This window comes from Pelodiscus sinensis, chromosome 19 (genome assembly GCF_052426305.1).
Source record: "Pelodiscus sinensis isolate ZL-2025 chromosome 19, ASM5242630v1, whole genome shotgun sequence".
Taxonomy (NCBI): domain Eukaryota; kingdom Metazoa; phylum Chordata; order Testudines; family Trionychidae; genus Pelodiscus; species Pelodiscus sinensis.
The window spans coordinates 2,770,872-2,796,796 of NC_143070.1; the positions used below are offsets into that span (position 1 = coordinate 2,770,872).

Below are 25,925 nucleotides of genomic sequence, written 5' to 3' on the forward strand. Positions count from 1 at the left end.
AAACTAATGGGATTATCTAACCCAGTATCTCCCATTTCTCTATTACACCCTCCCATCTCTTTGCCCCCAGTACAGCACTGGTCAGTGACTCCATGGGGCAGTTTCCCCCCTACCTCTCCACTACAAATGCAGCATGAAATAATCCCCCCACATCCACACATGCACACCCACCACCAGCACTTACCTTTGTGTTTGCATCCAACCTCCACCCTTCTGGAACTGAACCCAGTGCGCGAGTTATGGTGATATTTATAGAGGGTGCTGTTGACCCACGCCTCTTCCTAGTGGTGTGTTTGCGTCGCTGCATGACTTCCGAGGCATGTGAAATTCCCACCCCCACTGAGCTGACAAGTCAGAGAACACCTTTGATCACTTGGCAAGCAGGAGAGTCCCAATGCGTAGCACCCATGGGTGTCCTGCATTTGGGACGGTGCCAGCCGACTTCCCCAGAAGCCAGTTCCACATTCTCCTACTGGAACCCGGGAGCCCTGAGTCCTAAGCCCTTCTGCAGCTCTTGGTGAGGTTTCCTGGTAGGACAGGAATTCTTGGTGGCTATTTCTCCAGCTCCATCAATCAGGAAAGGCTCTGTCAGGGAAGGCAGCAGGAAAAGGTACCAACAGGGGAAAGCTTTCCAGAGCCATTTTCTGCTGCAACCCTTGACTGGCACCTTTGACCGACCCCTGTAGCTCCTGATACTTTCCACTGCTGCACGTTGTTGCTATTCACACCCTCCCCACCGCCACACATGGTGTGCAGTGTAGACACAGCCTGAGCTACGTGGCATCAGCTCCTCCAACACCCTGTCAAGAGGGCAGTGGCAGGAGCTCTGAAGTTGGTTGGGTGATCTGAGGAGGCCCAAATGGCCATGCAAAGATCACACGGGGGCAGGGTGTTGATTTAAGGGGTGGGGGAGAGGAATGAAGAAGTACAACTGCTAAGGTAATGGAAGAAGAGTCAACATTCCTGTAACTTGGGTGGAACAATCCAAACAGAGCCTTCCAATGGGCGTTCTCTTCAGAGTCTCTGTGAACACTGAGCCCTGAATTTTATCTCCCTTCTTCTGCCCAGATGTACCAGCACTTGGAGATCTTTCAGTCCCTAAGCGGAGCCAGCTGAATTTTCAAAGCCAAATATTTTCCTGTGATTTCACTGAAAAATGGTCTTTTTAAGCAGACAGTGTCTAGTTTTGGGTGGGAAATGTCCGTTTTAGGCCGGGAATGTTTTCTATGTGCAGGAAGTATTAGGATTTTCTGTTGGTAATGTGAGTACGGGCAGGATGCAGTGTTGCTAGAGCTGGATCGGTCCCAGGATATTAACAAGACAAGGGAGAGGGTCCGTTGATACTTTTATTGAACAGTCTTCTAGGAGCTTAATTTTTGCAATTTTCCTACACACTAAAAACCATGGGCTGAGCAGAGACCCTGCAATGAGGGCTTAGCACAGCAATCGGTAACCCACTAACAGCCCCCCACAGATGTCCCCACCCCCCCCGCCTCAGGGTTAACAAGTGCTGAGAATTATTGTTCTGGACAGTGTAGAAAAAATGACAGAACCCGACTTTTGTGCCGACACGTTCTGATGTCCTATGAAGCTGGCTCAGGACAGAAGTGAACAATACTCAGCGTTCTGTGGGAGGGGTCGCTCAGCAGCTGCTTGCCTGGCTGGTACTGGGGCTGCCCCTCTGTGACTTACCAGCAGGGAGCCGTCAGAGGTTGCTACGCCCAGCTCACTTGCCCCTGTCCCCCCAGCTGCAGGGAACCCGGCAAGGGGGTATGTTGCGTGTGCACCCACCAAAAGATGCTGCTGTGCTGATGTTGCTGACAGTTAACCCAGAGGCAGAGAAGAGCAGCCCCCGCCAGCCAGCAGCAGGTCGGAGGGAGCCCCCCACAGGAACAATTCCCCGCTCTGCCCCTGCCCTAGGACTCCTTGGAGCTGCCCCGTGGTGTGGAGCTCACCCCGGGCCAATGGGGGTCAGAGACTCCTCAGCTCCCCTGCAAATCTGGTGTGTTTTTACTGATACCTAAATGTTTTCATGGATTTTACAGACAGGCCCAATGTTAGTTCTTTTTCATGGACTCTCCCTGGCTTTACTGCTGGCCAGCAACCCTGCCCCTTCTGCTCCCTGCCCATGACTGGAGGAGCATTAACGGGCCCTGTCGTCTGCCATGTTCCCAGGTGTGTTAACTGCTCCTGCTAAGCCACCTGTCCCCCCTTTGTGTTTAGCTGCAGCGCTTTGAGGGCAGCCCACAGGGACAGCAGAGACACTCCTGTACCCGCCGGAGAGAGCTCTCCTTTCCGAGTTGTTAAAGCACCTGCAGGAGAGGCGAGAGGTAAGCACGTAGCATTAGTCACTTGCTCCTCTGCCCCTGCCCGCACCAGCCGGGAGTGAGAGGAATGAAGACGCCCTGCGTACTTTCCCCTCCCTCCCTGATACTCAGGGGATTGGGAAGAAGAGCAGCAGCATCCCGGTATGAGGGGCATTAACCCCCTGCTCTCCTGAAATGGCACCCTTGCAGGGAAGGCTTGGAACTGGGGGAGTCCCAGACTAGTGAGGGGGCATGCCCTCAGCCGGCCCCTTTCACCTGCCTGCTGCTTAGCACAGCTGCCTGCAGGAAGCCCCAGGACCCCCGCTGGAAGTGCACCCCACCTCCTCCTGCAGCGGAGCACCCAGTGCGAGCTGGCTCTTCCTTGCCGGGAGGGTGCATCTGGGCGCATCATCTTGCTTTCACCTCGGGGATCAAATCCCAGCATCTCTCTGGGCCAGCAGCTTCCCCACCTGTGAAATAGGAGATACCGTGAGGACCCCTTCCTACACGTCCGCCTGGCGCTCATTGTGTATCGTACCCACCTCACAGCTTCTCGGTGTTAAGCGAGATAGACTTAGCTCCCCAGGCAGCTTTTCCACATTCCCTGCCATGACGGTTGCTCTTTTCTGAGCCCTTCCCAGTTGGCCAACGTCCTTGTGCAGGCGCAGACCCTCGAAACGGTCTCACCTGTGCCCTGTGCAGAGCTGGTACCAGGTCCCTGCTCCGACTCTGTATCCCCCTGCTCAGCCAGGCAAAGGTCACATGCACCCTCCTAGCTGCAGCCTGCATCTCAGGGGAACCGGGGGGGGGGGGGGGGTCTGGAGTAACTTTGGGCTGCGTCAGAGCTCTCGTGTCTGATACTTCTTGATGCGGAAGCCCCCTTTCATCTCTCCAGCAGCATGGTAGGAGCTTAGAGACCTGGAGCTGTCTGAAGCCTTTTCAGGGAAAACGTATTATTGGAAAAAACAGAATTAAAAATATTCCTCAGCAAGGGAGGGGGGGGGGTGTTTCCTATAATACCCTCTTTTTTATATAAAATCCCTGATTTTTTCCAGGTTTTCTCCCTCCCCCTTTTCCTGAAGTAATAAAAAGGATGATGGGGGAGGGGTGGTGAGAAGAAAAACGTCAGTGAAAAGAGTAATAACATGGGAAAAGAAAACCCCCAAAGTACTAAAATTTCACACACACACACACACACACACACACACACACACACACACACACACACACACACACGAAGGTAGAACACACACACACACACACACACACACACACACACAGAAGGTAGAAGATTTACCTGGCATTGCTCAGGTCCTTAAATGAGATAATTATTGTTTTTCTTTTAAATCATGGCTCTGGGGTGGGGTTGGAGAGGAGGGGTTCAGGGTGCAGGCTGCCCCAGAGAGAGAGGGCAACCCCAACCTTTGCTCAGTGCAGCAGCTTGAGGTCAGGGGAGAAGCACCTACGGATGGTTTCTACAGTTCCAGGAGGCATATTTGGGGGAGGGGTGCATGTCCCTTGGCTGGGGGACAGACACAAAAACAGATATACCCACAAACAAGTGTTCTCTAAGGGTACGTCTACACTAGCCCCCTAGATCGATCTAGCGAGGCTAATGAGGGCGACCGGAATTGCAAATCAAGCCTGGGATTTAAATATCCCACGCTTGATTTGCATGTTCCCGGCTGGTCGCCATTTTTAGAAATTGACTAGCCCAAAGTAACTGCCTGCGTTACATGCGGTCTACATGCGGCAGTGAAATGGGCTTCCGATTTAAAGCCCTAAATTGAAATAGGTGATATTCCTCCTGCAATGAGTGGGGGAGGTGGGTTGGGGGAGTGTCAGGGCTTTTTCCAAAGAAGGTATCCAGGTTGCCCGTTTGGCCACCCCAAATTTTAGAGGTGTTGTGATCTAGGGCTCAAGCTATAGAGTCACAGATGATTAGGGCTGGACAAGACCTCAGGAAGTCATCTAGGACCAACCTCAACTCAGTCATCCCAGCCAGGGCTTGGTCAAGCTTGGCCGTAAAAACCCACCATGATGCCCATCTGCCATGCCATGTTGGACTGGTGGGTGTCACTCCCCTGGGCTTCACCATGCCTGCAGATCTGACACCTCTGCACATCCTCCGAGGGACTGCCTGGCACTAGGGATACTGGGGCAGGAGGGGAAGGGCACAGGGAGGTGCAGAACAGTCCCTGAAGGCAGTATGGGAAAGGGACAGGATGCATGTGGCTCCTGGGGGCAGGACGGGGTAGGGGCAGGGGCTGTATTAACTGTCGTGCTGGTCTCAGAGTGCGGATCATCTGTCGCGCCTCCCATTAACTAGTTCCCATTGCTCCTGCTCTAGTGTCAGGCTGTAGTGACAGTTTCGTGAGAATTGCCAGTCGGGAGCAGACCGGGCGCATTGTGTTCCCGTCTCATGTTTCTGACAGGCCCCGACTTTGTAAACACAGCTGTGAGACCAGCATGACAGTTAATACAGCCCCTGCCCCCACCCCGTCCTGCCCCCAGGAGCAGGGTGAACTGTCATGAATGACAAGCCCCGTGATCCCCCATGGAATCAACCACAAAAATCCCCTGTTTGGTTTCACAGCGCGGTGGCAGAACGCCCAAGGCCTCGCCCACACGGCGCATGTGCCGAAAGGAGAGCTGGTCTCATCCGGGTTTGTAGGTGCCGTTTCCTCTCCAGACTTGCTGAACGTACTGAGACCAGCCTGCCCATTCAGAGAGAGGGAGGCTGGAGCCGGCATCTCTGGCGGGGGGGGGGGGGGGAGTGGGAGGGGGAAGGGGGGTCTGACATTCCCTTCCTAGGCTTAGATGGCTAGAGAGAAACCTGCTCTCAAACCTGCAAAGGGCTCTGCTCCTGGACAGATCCCCCATGGCATCCCTGTTGAAAATTCCCTGCAGTTAACCAGCCGAGACATAGCTGGAATTAAAGCCTAGGAGATGTGATACCCAGAGCTTCTCCCAGCTGGATCCCACTTCTCTCCCATGGCCAGGAATAGAGCAGGAGTCTGCCGCTCTCACCTGCTAGACCCCTCCTGCCCTCCCAGAGCTGGGCCCAGACCCCAGAGTCCTGGCGTCCTCTCACAGTCACCGTGACCCATGAACCTTGCCTAGTGCTTTGGCCAAGGGCTGGGATCGTTGCCTGGGAAACACGTGTGTCAGAGCTTTGCAAACACACCTGGGAGTTCCTGGGAACTCCAAACCCTGCCAATTTCTGAAGAAGAAACCAAACACCGAGCTTGTTGTCACACTGTGGTTGTCCTGAAGCCTCGGCCGCGCCTGCCAGAGGAATGGCTCACCCAGGGAAGGGGAGGAGCTGAGGGGGGGGGGGGGGGACATTCCTCTCTGCTACGTCCTGCCTCCCCTGACAGGTCGGGTTTTTACCCCGGGCTTCCCACCTGCTGGCCCTGTGGCCGCAGAGGAGTCCTTCTGACCTGCAGCAATTTGTGCTGAGCAGCGAGCGACTGCCACTGGCACCAAGAGGCAGCTGAGGCAGGAGCTGGGGAAAGGTCCCTATGGGCAGCAGCAAAGGTTTCCTAGCAGGCTAGCTAAGTGCCTCCCAGCCAAAATGCCTCCGAGTCACAGCCTGCCTCTAGCACCCACCCCCTCTCCCCCACAACTACCTGCTTTCCAGCCCTATTAAACTCGTTCTGCAAGGAAGAAGGGTTGTGCCAAAAGAGAAGGCTTTTTCTGAAATTTGGCACGATGAAGATGCACCACATTTTGGAAAAGCCTCTTTCGAAAGAAAAGTGGAAAAAGATACACTAAACAAACTGTCTCATGGACCAAACATATAACCCTGATGGGGCACAGGCTGCCACTGCTGACATAAAACAAGGGCTTTTAGTTCTGGAGTGGCCTAAGGCTTTCACCTGGTAACTGCAGAGTGGTGGGTTTGAGTCCTGCCCACTTTCCACCTGCCCTGGAGCTCTCTGTGTACAGGGAGGTGGATTGGGTTGTCAAAGTCAGACAGGACTCACAGATTTGTCAGACCACTCTGTTTATTAGCAAAGCCTCTCTGCTAAATGCACCCAGAAAATGTGAGTACCCTGAAAGGTTCAAACTCCTTGATTTATACAGTCAAAAGAAAGCCAAGTTAACACCATTAAAAGAGGGTCAAAACTTCACATGATTAGTGTGAGGCTAGTGAAGTATCTTCATTTCCACATCAAGCACACAGCAATCTCCTGTCCATATCTCCCTGGTTATCTCAATTACTTTCTGCCTAACACCTAATGTTCCTTTTTCTATTATCTCAGGCCCACCTGGCTAGCACTCTGATCTGCCTACCTACAAACAACATTAACATACGTTTTCTTCTTCCTGTTCAGAGACAAACAGTATTCCTTCAACTTATTCAATTATTACAGCATAATTCATCTTTCTCGCGGGATTTAAATAAACATGGCCGCCGCTTTTTTTCCGGCTTGGGGAAAAGCCGGAAAAGAGCATCCAGATTGGCGCGATCCTCCGGAATAAAGCCCTATTCCGGAGGATCTCTTATTCCTACTTTCAAGAAGGGGCCAGTGTAGACACAGCCTTACAGTATAATTCTTTCTACTTTCCCAGGGTTCTGGGCTGGGCATTTGAGTGGCTCAGCAAGTTCTCTGGTTCACACGGGTCGGGTGCCAGACAAAAGAAGTTCAACCTGCACTTTGATCTTTTGTTTTGTTTTTCCATTTGCCTTTGCCACGTGCGCAGGACGTGGTGTTGCCGTATCACCACTCCATGGTGGCTGTTTAGCCCCTGCAAGCGTAAGAGCAACAAGGCCTGGCTCCGAAAGGCTCCGCGTTTGTGCGGTGGGAGTTCTGGCAAAACAAACTAAAACGTTGCCGTTGCCGTCGCCGTCCGTATGGATGCCCCCAGAGACCCGCCCCAGACAGACCCTCCCCTGTAAGCCGCTAATCCTCCCAGCCTCTCCTCCATCTGCTGTGGCTCTGGGGCCGGACCCCAGACTCTCCCCCCTCCTCAGCCCTGTTCTCTGGGCTGGGACCGTCCATCCCACTGAGGGGTCTCCTGGGACGCACGGCGCCTCCCTGCTTCATGGAGGCCGGTGGGGGCTCAGCAGGGCCCCCCCCCCCCCCGTAGCTAGTGCTGAGCCCACTGGCCCATGCTGGCGCCAGGGAGGGGCTGTGCAGCAGGGGTCAGGGCAGGATGCTGGGGGAGGGGGTTTGAGGGTGTTCTCTGCTCAGAGCCAGGGCTGACCCTTAAGGTATCCCAGGGATGCTGGGTTTCAATGGGCTGTCTGAGCAGCCTCCTGTCCTGCCTCTTGGGGACCTCAGAATCCCCACGTGTCCCCCACTTGTCCCCGGCCCCAGCAGGGAGACCCACGTTGGCCTTCCAATGGCTCCAGCACCAGTCTCGCCTTAGAGCCCTTCAGGGTGTGATGTGGGGGGCTGGGAAGGTCGGGGGCAGGGGCTATTGAACTGGTGCCCATGTATAGAAATGAGCAGATATGGGGGCTGGGAAAGTTGGGGGTGAAGGGGGCTATTGAGCTGGTACCCAGGTATAGAAAGGAGCAGAAGGGCAGGCTGGGGGGGGGGAGCTATTGCACTGGTACCCAGGTATAGAAAGGAGCAGATGTAGGCTGGGAGGGTCTGGGGGGGGAGAGGAGCTATTGCACTGGTACCCAGGTATAGAAAGCAGCAGATGTAGGGGCTGGTGCAGAGTCCAGAAGCAGCTTTCCCAGGGCAAGATTCCCCTCGGAGACCAGGTTGAAGGGAGCAGTGAACGGCCCAGCCGAGATGAGATTGGACCCTCAATGCAAGTGCATCTGCAGTGACCAGCCGAGGCCACCGGGGGGCGCCCCAGCCTCAGGCAGCAGAGACCAGGGGGTGGCCAGTGTGTGCCAGGCTGGCAGGAGCAGCCTCCCAGCTCCCAGAGGGCCTGGCCTGTTGGTGTTCGCAGGCGGGGCCGTGGCCCATGTTGGACCCGGCTGCTTTACAAGGACACGCCGGAGGCCTGGGCTCCTTTCTGTCCCCCTTGTGTTATTGATTGCGCCCCACAGAGCAACGAATCGCTCTGCAAACCCACAGCAGCCCAGACACCCCCCACGCAGAGCACCAGGGAGCCTTGGCTGATCCCCAGCCCCACCCTGCTCTGACCACTAGACCTCACTTCTTCTCAGAGTTGGGAAAGCACCCAGACCCCCCTGTTCTAACCTAGTGAACCCCACTCCCCTACTGGGGCCGGGGATAAAACCCAGGCAGCCTCCCTGCCGTTCTAACTACTAGCCCACACTCCCATCCCGGGGGAGGAGTCCCAGTGCTGTGTCTCCGGCTCTAACCATTAGACAGCACGTTGCAGTCACTGGTGCTCTGTTTGCAGCAACATGCCCAGCACTAGGGAGACCCCAGCCAGCAAAACAGCAGCCCAAAGCTCTGCTCCCTGGTTCCCTCCCTGGCTGGCGGGTGGCCAGTGGCTTGGCAGGGGATGAGCTAGGAGTCTTTGCAGGGGGTAGGCAGGTGGCATTAACCCTTTATTCCCCCAAATTTCAGTCCCGGGCCATTGGGAAGGGCTCTTGTTGCCCACTCTTGTTACAGAACCACGGGTGGGGGAGGGCCAAGTTACGTCAGGGGACGTACAAACCCAGAGATCCGCTGCCTGGGAAGCTAACGGCTCAGGAGGGGTCAGGGCAGAACCCCCGGAGACCTCTCCCCGCTGGTGGGTCAGGTGACACCGTTTGGCCTCAGGACACTGTTAGGGGTGTGCACAGCACCCCCTAGTTCTGCTTCTATTTCAGGGCACTCTGGGTCCAGGTTTCTTGTGTCTCTATCAGGAACAGTCAAGGAGTCTGGTTCCTTCTCTTCCACTGGGGGAATGCTGGGTTTGTCCCTCATAAACTGTTTCTCTTCCCCCAAAACACCTTTCCGTTCCCCACTCTCCTCCCCCATGCCAATTCCTATTTCAGCTCCAACCCTCCCTGGTCCCTTCCCAGCTGGCGATCTCTTCTCTAAGCTAAGCGAAGCAGCAGGATCTTCTTAGACCCCCTTTTTGCAATGAGGCTGATTCAAGACCCTTCGTTATGGATTCACAGTGGGTGGGGAGGCCATAAGGGATCGGTCGGCAAAGGCTTTGTCACCGGATCCCCGTCTTGACAGCCGCTTTTTGCTGACAGAGTGCAGAGTCAGCAAAAAGCGGTGGCCAGTTTTATTCAGATTAAGCACAGGATATTTCATAGAATCATAGGACTGGAAGGGACCTCGAGAGGTCATCGAGTCCAGTCCCCTGCCCTCACGGCAGGGCCAATCACTGTCTAGACCATCCCTGATAGACATTTCTCTAACCTGCTCTTCAATATCTCCAGAGATGGGGATTCCACAACCTCCCTGGGCAATTTATTCCAGTGTCTGACCACCCTGACAGGCAGGATGTTTTTCCTAATGTCCAACCTAAACCTCTCTTGCTGCAGTTTAAGCCCATTGCTTCTTGTCCTGTCCTCAGAGGTCAAGATGAACAAGTTTTCTCCCTCCTCCTTATGACACCCTTTTATGACACCATGAAAACTGCTCTCATGTCCCCCCTCAATCTTCTCTTTTCTAAACTAAACAAACCCAGTTCTTTCAGCCTTCCTCATAGCTCATGTTCTCTAGACCTTTAATCATTCTTGTTGCTCTTCTCTGGACCCTCTCCAATTTCTCCACATCCTTCTTGAAATGCGGTGCCCAGAATTGAACACCATACTCCAACTGAGGCCTAATTAGTGCAGAGTAGAGCGGAAGAATGACTTCTTGTGTCTTGCTCACAACACACCTGTTAATACATCCCAGAATCATGTTTGCTTTCTTTGCAAAGCATCACGGTGCTGACTCATATTCAGCTTGTGGTCCACTAGAACCCCTAGATCCCTTTCTGCTGTACTCCTTCCTAGACAGTTACTTCCCATTCTGTATGTGTGAAACTGATTGTTCCTTCCTAAGTGGAACACTTTGCATTTGTCTTTATTAAACTTCATCCTGTTTACCTCAGACCATTTCTCCAATTTGTCCTGATCATTTTGAATTATGACCCTATCCTTCAGATTAGTTGCAACTCCTCCCAGCTTGGTATCATCTGCAAACTTAATAAGCATACTTTCTATACCAATATCTAAATCGTTGATGAAGATATTGAAGAGAGCTGGTCCCAAAGCAGACCCCTGTGGAACCCCACTTGTTATCCCTTTCCAGCAGGATTGTGACCCATTAATAACTACTCTCTGAGACATGCATCTGACGAAGTGGGTCTTAGCCCACGAAAGGTTACGCTCCAAAACTTCTGTTAGTCTATAAGGTGACATAGGACTCCTCACCACTTTTGCAGATTCAGACTAACACAGCGACCCCTCTGATACTCTCTGAGTATGGTTATCCAGCCAGTCATGCACTCATCTTATGATAGCCCCATCTAAGTTGTTTATTGATAAGAATATCATGCGAGACCATATCAAATGCCTTAATAAAGTCTAGGAATACCACATCCACCACTTCTCCCTTATCCACAAGACTTGTTATCCTATCAAAGAAAGCTAACAGATTGGTTTGACATGATTTGTTCTTTACAAATCCATGCTGGCTGTTCCCTATCACCTTGACACCTTCCAAGTGTTTACAGATGATTTCCTTAATTACTTGCTCCATTATCTTCCCTGGCACAGAAGTTAAACTAACTGTAGTTTCCTGGATTGCTTAGTTCCCTTTTTATAAATGGACACTATATTTGCCCTTTTCCAGTCTTCTGGAATCTCTCTCGTCTCCCATGATTTTCCAAAGATGATAGCTAGAGGCTCAGATACCTCCTCTATCAGCTCCTCGAGTATTCTAGGATGCATTTCTTCAGGCCTGGTGACTTGCAGGCATCTAACTTTTCTAGGTGATTTTTAACTTGTTCTTTTTTTATTTTATCTTCTAATCCTATCCCCTTCCCACTAGCATTCCCTACGTTAGGCATTCCTTCAGAGTTCTCGGCGAAGACCGAAACAAAGAAGTCATTGAGCATCTCTGCCATTTCCAAGTTTCCTGTTACTGCTTCTCCCTCCTCACCGACCAGTGGGCCTACCCTGTCTATGGTCTGCCTGTTGCTTCTAATGTATTTATAGAAAGTCTTCTTGTTTCCCTTTATTCCTGTAGCTAGTTTGAGCTCATTTTGTGCCTTTGGCTTTCTAATCTTGCCCCTGCATTCCTGTGTTGTTTGCCTTTATTCATCCTTTGTTATTTGTCCTACTTTCCATTTTTATATGACTCCTTTTTTATTTTTAGATCATGCACGATCTCGTGTTTAAGCTAAGGCCTCTTTTGCCAGATTTTCTGTCTTTCTGACGCAGCGGAATAGCTTGCTTTTGGGTCCTTAACAATGTCCCTTTGAAAAACTGCCAACTCTCCTCAGCTATTTAAATCCCCCTGGGCCTTACAAGGCCGTTCCTCTCACCCTGCCCCCCTCCAGCCACCAAGAGCCTTTTTTCTCTCCACCTCCAACTGCCAGGGATCTTTTTTCTCCGTCTAATCCCTTCCCCAGCTGCCTTTCCCCCTGCTGCAGCCAAGGGTCAGGAGAGAGAGAAGGGTTTGGGGTGGGGGAGACGGAGGCTATTTGCCCAATGTGCTGAGAGGCAAGATAGCAGAGCCCAGCCCGGCTGGTCACTTGCTTGGTGGTACGTTTACTCCCAGTGGCCACGTTGCAGGATAGCTCTCCCCTGCAGCCTCGCTGCCTCCAGTGGCCACTGTGAGCATAGTGTCCCTCCAAACAGCCCAGCCCCTCCCTTTCCATGCTTCGGAAAACAGTTCCTTTCCTAGCACTTCCTCTTTTTCCTGGCACAGCCATCACATTCCAGACACATCCCATTTTCCTGGCACACCCGGACTTGCTTTAAGTTAGGAGAAGAGAAACCTGAAAACCACATTTGGTGATCCTAGCTCTTAACATTTATTCTTTCTTGATCAAATGGACTCACAGACAGACACACACACACATGGATGCAAACCTCTAATATATATAGGTACAGTTTTAATAAGATTTTTAACCAAATGTGACAGTTTCCCTTGACCTGAACAATGAGATTAACTGGTTGTCACATTAGAGAGCCAGCCTTTGCTGCATTTAACACCTCATTTTTACATCAAATGCTAAGTATCCGACCCTTCCAACCCACTTAATCAGCCTCATTAGCTCCTGTCCTACAATTGACAGGTACCCTTTGTTTGTCTCTTATAAAATACTTCGTTTCTGTTATTCCTCTCCAGTTCATCAGCTGAGGAAGTGGGTTTTGTCTCTGAAAGCTCATGACACTCTCTATATTTCTATTAGTCTATAAGATGCCACAGGACTATTCACTGTTATTTTTTGATATCATTAATTTTGATAACTGGATATTTTTACTCTTTATATAAACTTCCTACCCCGTTTTCAATTTTACTAACTTCTTGGCCCCATCAATTTCCTGTGGCACTGAGTTCCACAGCCTAATCACATGTTCTGTTAAACTATTTCCTTTTCTATTACTCAGATTAGCCCAATGTACTATTTCGTCTAGATCACTTTTTAGACCTGATTTTAGCTTAACATTATCATCATTCTACTTGTGTATTCATTTGTTGCAATGATTTAATTTTTTCTTCCAGGTAATATTGATCGTATTTTCCTCAGAGACTATATGGTTGACTGGAGAAACTATAACATTGTGGCATTGAAAGACAACCCCAGATGTGTAACCTGGTTGATTGCAAGGTAAAGAGAGATTTATTCAAAGTTGTTTTGGGAACCACTTAACTCAAATGTCCAGAAATACTTGGGAGAAAAACTTTCTTTGCTAAAGATCAGTATGCCTCTTCCCTTCAATTAAAAGAAGAAAATGCTTCAGCTATATTTCTATTGAGCTGCAACATGATTACCTATAAAAACTGGGGTAGGCCTGACATGGGAAGGTATAAAACCTTGCTCGTATGGAAGTCAGTTGCTAAGCTCCCGTTGATTTCCATTAAATCGAAATTTCATCTAGTGTTTTGTATTTCTTGAGGCAGACTCAGAGGTGTGGCCAAAACCAGCTTTACACTCACTTACACAGACATAACATAGATTTCCGCCATCCACCTGTGATCTGCAGCCTACCCCAGTGCGAATCCACAGAGACCCCAGAGGCAGCAGTGAAGTCAAAGTTGGATTCTGATCTCAGCAACCCTGCAGTAAGTGGGGTCAGGCTCAGGTCCACTGACATGGTATGTCCATAGCTTAGCTCAGCTCTAAAAATTCCTGCCCTTACCCTCCTTAAGCTTTTGAGCCACATGGTTTAGTTCCTCAGCCATTTTCTTTATTGCTTCTTTATCAGTGAACCCCAAGCTCCCCTGTCCTCCCTTCCCCACCTCTGACAGCACTAACTGATTAATCTCCTCCAAAACTATGGTGGCAAAATCATAGTCTGAGGGATCATCAATGTATGTTTCTAGCGTATCGACCTTCTCTGTCAGCTTTCTCACAAACAGCTTGTGTTTTTCCATCTCAAGCGTCTTTTCCTGCAGCACTTTTAAAAGCTTTCCCAGTTCATCGCTGGCCTCTTTAATTTTCTCCTGTCCGGCTGTGATGACTTCAATCTTCTCCTTGATTTCTGCCTTCTCTTTGTCGCATGCATAGCCCTCCTTTCTGTAGTCAGAGACCTGCACTTGGTACTGGTCGATGGCTTTTTGCAGCTCCAGGCCGGCTTTCTGTGCAACCCACATGGAGACCTGACAGATGATGGTCACGATGCTAGCTGAGAGGAAAAGTGGCTGCGTATCGGTCACTTGGAGGGCTTCTTGGAAGAATTTCATTGAAACTGTTTAGAAAAAGAAAAATGGGAGGGATTGGTTAAACAAACATTTAAAAAAAATTACCCAACATTTTGACAAGTATCAGAGGGGTCGCTGTGTTAGTCTGAATCTGCATAAACAATGAGACATCCTGTGGTACCTTAGAGACCAGGGGTGGCCAACCAATGGCTCACAAGCCACATGCAGCTCTTCTTGCCCAAAAGTGCGGCTCACGCAGCTACTTCTGCACTTCCCCCTAAACAGCCCCTGACCTCTGGCCACCAGATTCCCTATGCTCACCAGGGTGGTGATTCAAAATGGTGCCCAAGATGGCAGCTGTCAGTGGGAACTCCTGATATGGCCAAAAAGCCTAAGCTTGTTTCTTAAAAGGGTAGCCTCCTTTTTGTTTTTTTTTTTTTTTTTGCTTGACAATTCTTGGGGGCTTTCCTTTTTTCCCCCCCCAACAATTCTGGCGCGGATCTTCACATTGTTTCACCACTGTTAAGGGCTCTGAGCTGGAGCTGAGATGTGGAAGGGGCACCTCCAGAAGGTGAAGAATGAGTCTTTCCTTGGATGGAGACACAGTGTCTGTCCCCCTCAATAGCTGGAGAGAAAACTGCCAGAGACAAAGGAGGGAAAAGCCAAAAATTCCTTTGTCCCAGTTTGGAAAACCAGGGTCCCCTGCTTCCTGGGTTTCAACTGTCCCCAGAACTAAATCTGGCCCCACAGCACTCTCCTCAGCCATTCCAGGCCGACCAGCACCTCCTGCAGACAAAGAACCGGGAAGAAACCCTTCCCCTGCAGGCATACCACCCTCCCCAGCAGCACACAGGTTGCTTGCACTGCGCTCTCTCACGTAAATCACCTTCAGCTTATGCAGGTTCGGTTTTACAACCTCCCCAGCCAACAACTCCTCACCCTCCAGAATTTGGTCTTTTCCCTCAGCTAAAACTTGACTCTGGCCAGCCCCTCCAGACTGTTCCCGAGAGACACTCCCCTCCTAGCTGAGCTCTCCCTGCCGTGCGTGTGACTCCAGCCTCCCCTCTGAGGCGCTAGGCAGACCTCACTGACCGACACACAGCTCTCCGGCATAGACACACCGCCACCTCCCTCAGGCAAACACTTCGAGAAACTTTTACCTTGCTCCTCATAGCCACAGACAACTTCCCAGATTCACACTCACCCCCTTCATAAAGCCTCGTGCATGTTTTGGGGCTGGGTTAAGGTATCAGCCGGATTACACATTAGCCCTGCTATAATCACACCCCATCCCCACATGGTCGTACACTGAACTCCTAGGAGAACACAGTCTCTGTTCCTCTTCCATTCTCTGGATCTGGAGTTTCTTGGGATGTGGAACAGTGACCACAACATTCGCAGGAGCAGGGTGCTCAGTTGGTGCTTCTGCTCCCATGCGCCTCCTCTCTGCCCTTATTTCTGCTCTCTCTGCCTGTGTTTCCACTTCCAGTCGCCTGGTCTCTGCCTTTATTGCTGCTATTCTTGCCTGTGCCGCTGCTAGCCTCACCAGGTGTTCTAGTTCCTCACGCTCCTCCTCAGCTTCTATTGTAGCTAGCCTGGCCAGATGTTCTTGTTCGGCATTCTTATCCTCGGCCTCACGTCGGGTACGCTTCGCCTCCATCCGTAGGAGAAACGCCCCCTCTTTCTGAGTTAGAGGTCTGCCAGCTGCCTTACAGGCAGCTTCCCACATAGACGGCATTGTGAGGGAAGAGCAGCACTTCTATACATGGCTTCTGCCCTCTCCTTGGGGAATGAATCTGTCCTAGAGCTGGATATCATGTCTTAGCTAGCCTAGCTATCCAGTTGTCCAGAAAACTATATAAAAAAAACCTGTTTGGGATGGTCTGCATCTGGTTAAGCTTAACCTTCTGTCTGCCCCTCCCAGAGGCAGCCCAGAAAACAAAAGAAAAAACAAGAGGAAGAAAAAAAACACCCACCTGCAAGCTTAACTTTCTGTCTGTCCCTCCCTGAGGCAGCCCAGAAAACAAAAGAAAAAACAAGAGGAAGAAAAAAAACCCACCTGCAAGCTTAACTTTCTGTCTGTCCCTCCCTGAGGCAGCACAGAGCAAAAAAAAAAACAACCAAGAGGAAAAGCCAGCAAAGCTTGCAACTAAAGAGAAACACCTGTGTCCTTTTAAAATTTCTGGGTTTCAACATAATCCTGTTTCTGCCACCATGTCATGGCTCCTTCCCCACTCTGGCATAATAAATGCAGAAATGGGGGCCAGCAAATGTACTCTCAAGCCTTATCTACCAGGCTTTGGTATAAACTTCCCTCCAAAAATCTTTTATTCCTAAAATCTAGGATTATAAACTCCACCGCCACCACCCAAATTACTAAAGAAACAAGGGGAGAGACCATTTGGGGAAATCTCACCCCGAAAGTAAAAACTCCCCAGGACACAAGTAACCAGTACCAGGTTAATAAAAAGAAAAGAGAAAACTTGTATTATTACCACAATATTCCTGTGGGAAGCGTAATGGCTGGATGGAAAAGTAACCAATAATATACCCATGAAGAAACCTCATGGGCCTAGAACTAGTTACAGAGAAAAGCCAACATGGCTTTTCAAAAGTGCACACACAGCAGATCCTGTACCCAAACCATACACGGATTTATCTAAACGTTGCCCTACTTCCAGAAGGTGAATAGTCTTTCCTTGCAGGGAGACACAGTGTCTGTCCCCCTCAGTAGCTGGAGAGAAAATGGCCAGAGACAAAGGAGGGAAAAGCCAAAAATTCCTTTGCCCCAGTTTGAAATTCAGACCCACATTCCTATTGACCACTCCACCTGGCTAATTAAGGGACACAGTTAACCCCTTAGTCCCCAGGCTGCTGGCTAATCATCATGATCACAACACTGTGATTGGTCTGGGGGTGGGGGAGTGGGTGAAGTCTCCCGCCCCCTCCCCCGAGGTTCCCCCTAAGCTCTCCCTTCTGCCCCCTGGCCAATCAGGACTTGGGGGCAGGGGAGTGCGTGACTTCTCCCGCCCTGCCAGGAGCGCATGGTGCTTCTAATAACTGCGCGCTCCTGGCAGGGCGGGGGACTGCGGAGGAAACTTTGTCCATTTTCCCCACCCCCAGTCCTTAAATGGCGTGGGGCTGGGGAGTGGCAGGGCCTCCGTGGGCCTGATCCACCTGCTTGTGGGGCCAGATCCACCCCACATAAGCCCTTTTCCCCACCCCGAGCTGCAGAGATCCCTCTGAGATAGCCCAAGGCTGGGTCGGGCTGGCACGCCCTGGAGGACACAGGCCTCGTGTCCAGCTTCCCAGAAACATGGAGTGTCAGGGGGCTCTTTGGGAGCCGGCAGCTGGCCCCATCCCCGGGGGGGGGGGGGGGCTATAGAATAGTCGACTAACCAATAAGAAATGAGATTAACCAACATTTGACATCCCTCGTGTGCTCTATCGCCAGGGCAGGGATGCTGGAGGGGAGAGGGAGGCTGAGCGGTGAGTCGGGGGGCACAAAGAGAGATCTCAGAGGAGACTAGTGACGACACCAGCCCCAGCCCCTGCCCCTCGCCAGGAAGCCTGAGGGCGGCTCCAAAGCCCACCGGAGTCAACAGAAGGACCCCAATGGGCTTTGGATCGGGACCTTCCAGGGGGGCCCTCGTGTGTTGAACCTGGGGAGAACCAGGGGTGGAGATGAGAGTTGTGGCCTCCACTAGGGTCTCCCCCACCCTTTGGGGGAAGTCAGGACCCATGTTAACCCCTTTGTACCCAGCCCTCCCACACGCCGGCTTCCCACCCCAGCCCTAGACAAAAGCTTTCCTGGCTGCTGTGCCTGGCTGTTCCCTTTTGGGTCCACGGCACCATGAACCCCCACTGGTCAGTGGGTGACGTGCAGCCCCCCCTTCTCCCATGCACAGTCCACAGAGAACGAGTCTCCTGCACCCCACAGCTAGGAAATACGGGTTCTAGCTCCCACGGCAGATGCTCAGGTGCCTGGTTCACCCCGGGGGCATCTACCACAGGGAGCCATCACGGAAGTGGCAGAGGGGGGCACACGCGATACACTGACCCTTGTGCTCTGCTTGCCTCTGAGCTGTTAGCCAACATGGCGCCCTACCAGGGTCTCTGCCCTGAAGCAACCCAGGACGGAGTGGCCCTAGCATGCACTTACCTAGGAGACTGTAAAGAGGCAGGAGCACCAGGGTGATGTTGGAAAGGGCTTTAAAACACTTCTCCTCCCTTCTCGCCTTCCTCAGCAGTGTCGTCAGCTCCTGAAGGTGGGTCTCAGCCACGGTCACCTGGTCTTGGATGCGAAAGTACGTCTGCTCACAGTTCTCCTTTTGGATCTCCAGCTGACTGAGCTTCGTTGCCTTTTGCTTCTGCTCATCTGCCAGCTCTTTCATTTGGACGTGCCCTTCCCCGATTCGGTCACTGAGGGCACTCCTGTGGGCTTCTAACGCCTTCTCCGCAGCCTTCATTGTCCCCAAAGCATCTCTGCAGTGTCCCTTTATCTTCTCATGCTTGTCCGGGTCTGTCCCCTCCTGGGCCAGGCACTTGGCCAGAGACAGCAGCGACGCCAGCCCCACGGAGACCTCACGTTCATAGCTGTCGTCTTGCGAGGCCCGTGCCATCGTGGGCCAGCCAGAGACAGGGCGTGTGCAGCCTACGAGGGAGAGAACTGTCTTTACAATGGAGAAGAGGAAGGAGAAGGGGAACTGTTTTCTCGCCCTGCATCGCAAGACTGCCCATCCCGTGCGTCATGCAGCAGGGACGGCCTCTCTGTGAGTGAGCTCGATTTCCCACACAAAAAAAGGACTGTGAAGGCAGTTAGTCCCTTCTGAGATTGTTCCCTTCCTGCACGCAGGGTATTCAGTGTGCTAGAAGCCCAGGAAATGCAGAACAGAGGTGATTCGGGAGGGGGTAAGGGACAGACCTGGTCCCTGAATACTAATCGCTGCTGTAAATCAGTGGCACTCCACCCAAGTCAAAGTCACAGCCGGATCCCTGTGGTCCTTCGGTAAATCCAGTGACCATATGGGACTAAACGGCATCTGGGGTGGATTCTGATTTTAATTACCCCAGTGCAAGGCTAGAGCAACCCCCCTGACCTCTTTGGAGTGAAATTCAGATTCTAACCTCTGCTACCTCTCACCAAAGACTCTTAGTAAAGTAGGCGGTCGTGGAATAAGAGGGAAGGTCCTTTTGTGGGCTGAGAACTGGTTAGAAGATAGGAAACGAAGGTGTGATGGGGCTTGCCAACCCCACACTGAACAAGGGGGAGGGAGCGCGCCTGTTGGGTAGAATACGCCCCTGCCCCGCATGCGCCCAAGGCAGCCCAGGTAGAAAAGACAGGACTATGCAGCAAGCCCAGATAACACAGCTACATCTCTATTACAGGTATAAAAGCTTGCGGAGCAGTTCAGTTGGGGCTGACCTTCGGAGGGGAAGGAGCTACTGCCGAGCGCTAGACCCACGGCTGCTGCAGCTGGCGTGAGACACCGGACCAGCTGCCCCCGCTGTTACTATCCCCGGGCCAAACCCGACTGCAACGCCGGCTGTGCCATACGGCCCCCCTAGACGCTTTTGCTGCACCAGCTGCTGCTGATCCCGATGCCGCGCCTGCTGACACCACCTCTACCACCAGACCCGCATCTACAGGTGGGACCGCTGCCGGCCAGAGGGATGGGGTAGGAAGCAACCCAGGGTGGGGAGCAGAAAAAGCCCCGGCGGGCTCGGTGTGTTTCGGGGAGGACTCCCCACTGAGCCAGTGGTGGGACCCACCCACCACTGACAGGACCCTGGGTTGGGGCCCTGTGGAGAGAGAGGGCCTGGGCCCCCCTACTCCTTCCTCCCAGATCCTGAATGAAGAGGGGATCTCATAAAGGGCTAGACCTCTGGGCTGAAGGGCGCGGGGCCAGCCACCCTGCCACAAAAGGCTAGGACTAAACGGCCAGTGTTCCTAGTGGAGAGAGGTAACTGGTGGCGTTCCCCAAGGGTCTGTCCTGGGACCCTTCCTATTTCTTAGTTATAAATGATCTGAAGAAAGGGAGAAACAGTGAGGTGGCAACATGTGCAGAGGATACCAGACTGCGCTAGGTAATTAAGACCAAAGCAAACAGTGAAGAACTTCAAAAGGATCTCCGCAGACTAAGTGACTAGGCAATTAAAACGGCAAATGAAGTTGAACGTGGATAAATGTACAGTAATGCACATTGGAAAACATCCCAACTGTACATAGAAAACGACGGGGACTAATTTAGCTGCAATTATTCAAGAGAGAGCTTGGAGTCATTGTGGATAGTGCTCTGAAAGCGTCCACTTAGTGTGCAGCGGATATCAAAAGCAAACAATGTTAGGAATCATTAGAAAAGGACTAGAGAATAAGACAGAATATCTTATTGCCTCTCTCTGTACAGACGTGGTTGCCTCAACTCAAAAAAGAGCTATTATCATTGGAAAATGTTTTGAAAAAGGCAACAAAATTATTCACGGTTGGGAACCGGTCTCTCATGAAGAGAGATTAAAAAGATTGGGACTTTTCCCTCTTAGAAAAGAGGAGACTAAGGGAGGATGTGATAGAGGTCTATAAAATCATGGCAGGTGTGGAGAAAGTGAATAAGGAGGACATATGTTACTTGTTCCCATCATAAAAGAACTAAGGGGCACCTAATAGAATTAATAGGCAGCAGGTTTAAAAACAAAAAAGTTTTTCTTCACTCAGCACACTGTCAACCTGTGGAACTCCTTGCCAGAGGATGTTGTAAAGACCAGGGCTTTACCAGGGTGTCCCTCATCTCTGCTTGTCAGAGGCTGGGAATGGGCAACAGGGGAAGGATCACTTGATTATTCCCTCTTGCGTTCAGATGTCCTGGGGCATCTGGCATCGGCCACTGTCCGCAGACAGGACACTGAGCTAGATGGACCTTTGGTTTGTCCCAGTATGGCTGTTCTCAGGTCCCACTGAATTTCCCATTCAGACCCACGTCTGCCTGAGCTGCCTTGGCCACCTTCCTGTACCGAATCAGCCCCTCTCTCGCTCAGATCTCGCCATTCCCTGCCTCGCCAGAGCAAATACATGAGCTCACCCATCCCCCGCCCCCGCACACACTGCGAAGATCTAACCATTGGGATCACTTAACCCAGTAGCTCCCTATCAGACCCTCCCATCTGTGTCTCTAGTACAGCCCTGGTCAGGGACTCCATGGGGCAGTTTTCCCCCAACCTCCCCGCTCCAAATGTAGCCTGAAATCCCCCCCCCCCCACACATACCCACCGGCCACCAGCACTTACCTTTGTGTTCTTCCCCCTGTGACTGAACCCGGGGCTGAGCAGCGGTGATAGTGATAGAGGGCTGTTCCTAGCGACGTGGCGGTGTCACTGCACAACCTCAGAGACATGGGAAACCCAACCCCCAGGGAGATCTCTCTGTCCCTAAGCCAGATGAGTTTTCAAACCCCAATATTTTCCCGTGATTTTCCTGAAAAATGATCTTTTTAAGCATCCAGTGCGATAGACCCCGAACCTCTGGCTGACCCCCCCAGGCCTTCCAATAGCGATTTAAAGACTGACCGAGAATCCACGGCTGACACCAGCAGGGGACCCGTGCCCCAGGCTGCAGAGGAAGAGGAAAAGCCCCCAGGGACTCTGCGGATCTGACCCAGACACATTCTTTTCAGGGGCAGCAGCGCCCGGAGCATGGGCAGAAGATCCAACAGGCGGGCACTTGGGGAGAATTCTCTGTATTTAGTCAGAGCCCTACCCGTCTCGTGCCCCATCACTGGTCAGCGTGTGGGTGGACTGATCCAGGCTTTCCCAGTCGATCCATCATCTCATTTATTTGTAGCGTGGAGGCAGGCATCCAAGTCGGACACCTCATTTAACTTCCTGAAATTGATTCAGAATTGGAGGCTGCCGTTGGGCTCAGGCACCGGGCCATTGGCTGTGCGACTCTTCAGTGACACCCAGTTCCTGCATCTTCCTCCCTTCCTTTTGGGCCGCCTCCCATTTTGCCCCCAGGATCTGGTAGGGCCTCACATTCTTGCGTCCTCCTGAGTCCGTGACAACGTGGTGTTCAACCTCAGCGGTCCTGCCAGGCTCTGTTGAGAACACACCTGAGTGTTACTTCAGCATATTGAGACCTTCCGCCCACTGGTCCAGAGTTAATTCCAGGGAACCCCCACCTGTCCCTTCATTAGGGCAGACTGGGTCAGACCAAGGGTCCATCCAGCCCCGTGTCCTGTCTGCCCACAGTGGCCAGCGCCAGGTGCCCCAGAGGGAGGGAACAGAACAGGGAATCCTCATGTGATCTCTCTTCTGACATCCATCTCCACCCTCTGACACACAGAGGCTAGGGACACCACTCCTTACCGCTCCAACCCCCCAGCTAACAGCCTTTTATGGACTTAACCTCCATGGATGTATCTAGCTAGCTCTCTTTCAAGCCCTGTTAGTCCTAGTCTTCACAACCTCCTCAGGCAAGGAGTTCCACAGATGGACGGCGCGAAGCAGAACATCCTTTTGTTTTAAACCTGCTGCCCATTGTTTCCTTTTGGTGGCCTCTCGTTCTTATAGTCCCTGTTGGCTTTCTTTCCCAGGGCGGGCAGCCAGCTACACTTCCCAGTCCTGCTCAGGTTTCAACAGGTTAACGTGTTCATCAGCATGAACCAGGCCACCTGCTGAACTCTCAGGCTATATGGGGACGGGAAGCCCAAACACCCCCTGTTGGATCCCCCCACCTTCCCTGCTGCCCGTTCTCTTTATTAGCTTCTCCAGTTCTCTCCTCATCTGCTGTATTTCCTCTCTGCCTGACTCCAAGCGCCTCTTCCCCCTCTCTGTCTCTCGGCAGGGAAGTCTTTTTAAAAGGCTTTCTGGCAGCCTGAAGTGAGATCTGCTGGCCTTAATTGATTTATAGCAGCCTCTGCCCCTTCTCTGCTGCTCTCCCTGGGCCTGTGATAGCTACAGGTCAGCTGCTCCTGGTTGCCTTGAAGTAACCCTCTGTGATGACCCGGCTGGATCTGAGCTCCGCGGAGGGCATCAGCTCAGGACCCATTACCCAAAATCAGGGCTACTTACAGCCCCAGACTGGAGACCTTTCCCAATAAGCCACAAGCCAGTCCCACCGAGCGCTCCTGCTGCCAATCTGGCCAGCAGGAAGCCTCACGAGCTAGACCCCTCTGGTACCCCAGCGCTCCCTGGCTATGTCTACACTGGCGGCTTCTTGCGCCCAAAATATGCAAATGAGGCTAAGTGCAGAATATCACCAAGCCTCATTTGCATACGAAGCTGCCATTTTTGCAGAAGAGGCTCTTACACCAGAAGGAGCTGTCTACACTGCCCCTTCTTGCGCAAGAAAACCCCTCTTTCCCAATACCGTTAGTCCTGAACGTAACGGCATTGCACAAGAGGGGTTTTCTTGCGCAAGAAGGGGCAGTGTAGATGCTCCTTCTGGCGCAAGAGCCTCTTCCCCAAAAATGGTGGCTCATTAGGTATGCAAATGAGGCTCGGCAATATTCCATGCTTAGCCTCATTTGCCTATTCCTGGCACAAGAAGTCCCCAGTGTAGACATAGTCCCTGTGCCCCAATCAGCCCCAGGCCCAACACACAGGTGAGAGGTTCTAGAACCCAATCCCACCTACCCCAAAGGGGTCCTCCCGGTTCCAAAGACCAGCCACAGTCCCTGGTGAATTTGCCCTTTAGATCTTCCCCACAAGAGCCCGCAGGGCCGATCCTTCGGAATCTAAAATCGAAAGGTTTTTAAGAGAAGAAGGAAAAGGTGGGGAGTGAGGCTGTTAAGGAGAATACGTTACATGCACCAATCACCCAGTTCTCGATGCCGGCTCTCAGCAGAGATGTTACAAACTGCTGGCTTAGAAGTCGCTGGTGTACCTCCTACGTCAGGACGGGTCGACAATCCTTCCTGGCTCTCCGTCCCTCTCAAGGCTGCATCTGGGAGCAGGAGCAGGGTCGCAGACCGGCTGGAGACAGCCTCATGGTGCCTCTCAAATGATAGCTGGTCACATGATCAAGTGATCTGTCCGTGTTTCACATGCCAGCGGCTGTGAGGCACTGGATGCTTGGCAGGCTGGCTCCCAGATGTACTGGCCACGCCGAGAACAATTGTCCATGGAGCAGGGCTACCAGGCACAGCCAGTCACAGAACAACCCTCCCTCACAATCGGCCGTCGAGGCCCAGCGGTCCCTCCCCCACAGAGAACATTCCTCGTCGGAGCACAGAGCCTGTATTCATCGCTGCACACACAGACATCACGCAGGGACACAGGGAATGTCGGGCACAGGGTGGGGACGCATGGGCCACGGGGGGCAGAACTTGGGGCAAACGCTGCCCGTGGGTGTAACAATGACCTGTCTGCTCACTTGAAAATCCAGTAACATGACACTCCCCTCAGGGAGTTCCTACCTAGGAGATTGTGCTACTTTGGCACTGAGCATGCTCAGAAACTCTGTTGAAGCCAGTGCCCTTCTCTTCGCCCACACTAGCTATACATTTCTGCTTAGTCCATGTTAAAAGCGTTTTAAAAGGAAGAAAATTGGCTCAACAGAGGAGGTGGCTTAACACTGACTTGGTGCGGGGGTGAAGTGGCAGCAGGCAGGGTTAGGATCAGTTATTTGCTTAAACGTGGTTTTTTTTTTATAATTTATTCACCTCGGAGGCCCTGAGCATGCTCCGTCGGGCTGCAGACACCCCTGCCCTTTGCCCTGCCCTCTCTATCTTGATGGTTTTGCTTACTGCATTTTAAAGGAGGTTCAAAATGGAAAAAGGGGGCTAAAGACACAACAAGACGTTTCATCCCATTTCTCACTGTTCTCTTGTCTTATTCCCGGGACTCACTGAATTGCGCGCCCATCTCTGCAACCCATTTTCATTGTTTTGCTCCTTGCAAATGTAACATCTTGTACTGTAATTACTCTCCGCAATGCACAGTGCTGTGGAGAAAAGACACTTAAGTCAAAGTCCTGCTGCTTTGAAACAAATGTAAGTAAGTAAGGCTGTGTCTAGACTGCAGGGTTTTTTCGAAAAAAGTAGCCTTTTTTCGAAAAAACTTCACCTGTGTCTAGACTACAGCCACGTTCTTTCGAAATTAAATCGAAAGAACGCAGCTTTTCTTTCGACGGTGGGACTCCTTATTTCACGAGGAAGAACACCTTTTTTCGAAAGTGCTCTTTCGAAAAAAGGTGTTCTTGAATGCAAACAGGGCTTTTTCGAAAGAGAGCATCCGGACTGCCTGAGTGCTCTCTTTCAAAAAAGCAGCTCACTTTTTCGAAAGAAGAGATTGCAGTCTAGATGCTCTTTTTCGAAAGAAGCTTTTTCGAAAGTATCTTTTGGAAAAGCCTCTTTCGAAAGAGGCTTGCAGTCTAGACGTAGCCTAACAGTCCAAGTCCCCTTCTGGAAAATAACTTGAGTAAAAGTACAAACGTATCACATCTTAATTGTACTTAAGTATTCAAAAGTAAAAATCAGTCCTCCTATGGAAATCTATGCTTAACCATCCACAAGGTCACCATTATTTTACACACACACACACACACACACACACACACACACACACACACACACTGTATATATATATATATATATATATATATATATATAAACACGATATAACTCTCTTTATATTTTGTACTATAGACACATATATACTATACATTCTTCAGTGATGGAATGTAACTGTAGTCACTGCCTTCATTTACAAAGCTGCAGAGTGACCAAATTAAAGCCAGGAGTCAGATTACAGAAATGTATTTATTTTGTCCACATTCACAGTGTGCATTTTTAGCATTTTTCCATTGTAATGATTAATCACAAAAACGTTTGCTCAACCTTAAACATAGAGGTTTTTTTCAAAATTATCCCTGTCAAGCCTTGCT

General features: G+C 51.5%; 1 protein-coding gene and 1 long non-coding RNA gene across 6 annotated transcripts in view; one reads left to right on the forward strand and one right to left on the reverse strand.

The window, feature by feature from the left end:
- Positions 1-12,196: 12,196 nt before the first annotated feature.
- On the reverse strand, positions 12,197-24,198 carry LOC102458609 (uncharacterized). 4 transcript variants are annotated; one of them, XM_006122247.5, is made up of 5 exons: positions 23,925-24,198; positions 23,675-23,775; positions 21,798-22,134; positions 18,210-18,701; positions 12,197-14,094 (listed from the first exon to the last, which is right to left on the reverse strand). In XM_006122247.5, exons 3-5 carry the CDS (start codon positions 21,811-21,813, stop codon positions 13,526-13,528), a joined length of 1,077 nt encoding a protein of 358 aa, XP_006122309.3. In that variant the 5' UTR covers positions 21,814-22,134; positions 23,675-23,775; positions 23,925-24,198; the 3' UTR covers positions 12,197-13,525. The 4 variants fall into 4 exon arrangements, with proteins under 4 accessions (XP_006122309.3, XP_006122310.3, XP_014428691.3 ...); XM_006122248.5 differs by lacking the exon at positions 23,675-23,775; XM_014573205.4 differs by lacking the exon at positions 23,675-23,775 and having other exon boundaries at positions 23,859-24,198.
- LOC112545647 (uncharacterized) overlaps positions 18,687-25,925 on the forward strand; it is a 37,832-nt gene continuing 30,593 nt past the window's right edge. Inside the window, exons 1-2 of one of the 2 annotated variants that reach the window (XR_012900235.2) lie at positions 18,687-18,819; positions 19,436-19,696. This is a non-coding gene — a long non-coding RNA (uncharacterized LOC112545647). Of the gene's footprint in view, positions 18,944-19,435; positions 19,697-25,925 lie in introns of both variants that reach the window. The other variant, XR_016347431.1, reaches the window with a different exon arrangement.

Coding starts and splice junctions, on each gene's coding strand:
- LOC102458609 (XM_006122248.5), bottom strand. Junction 14,095..18,209: donor GCCTCTTTACAGTCTCCTAG/GTAAGTGCATGC, acceptor TTTTCTAAACAG/TTTCAATGAAATTCTTCCAA.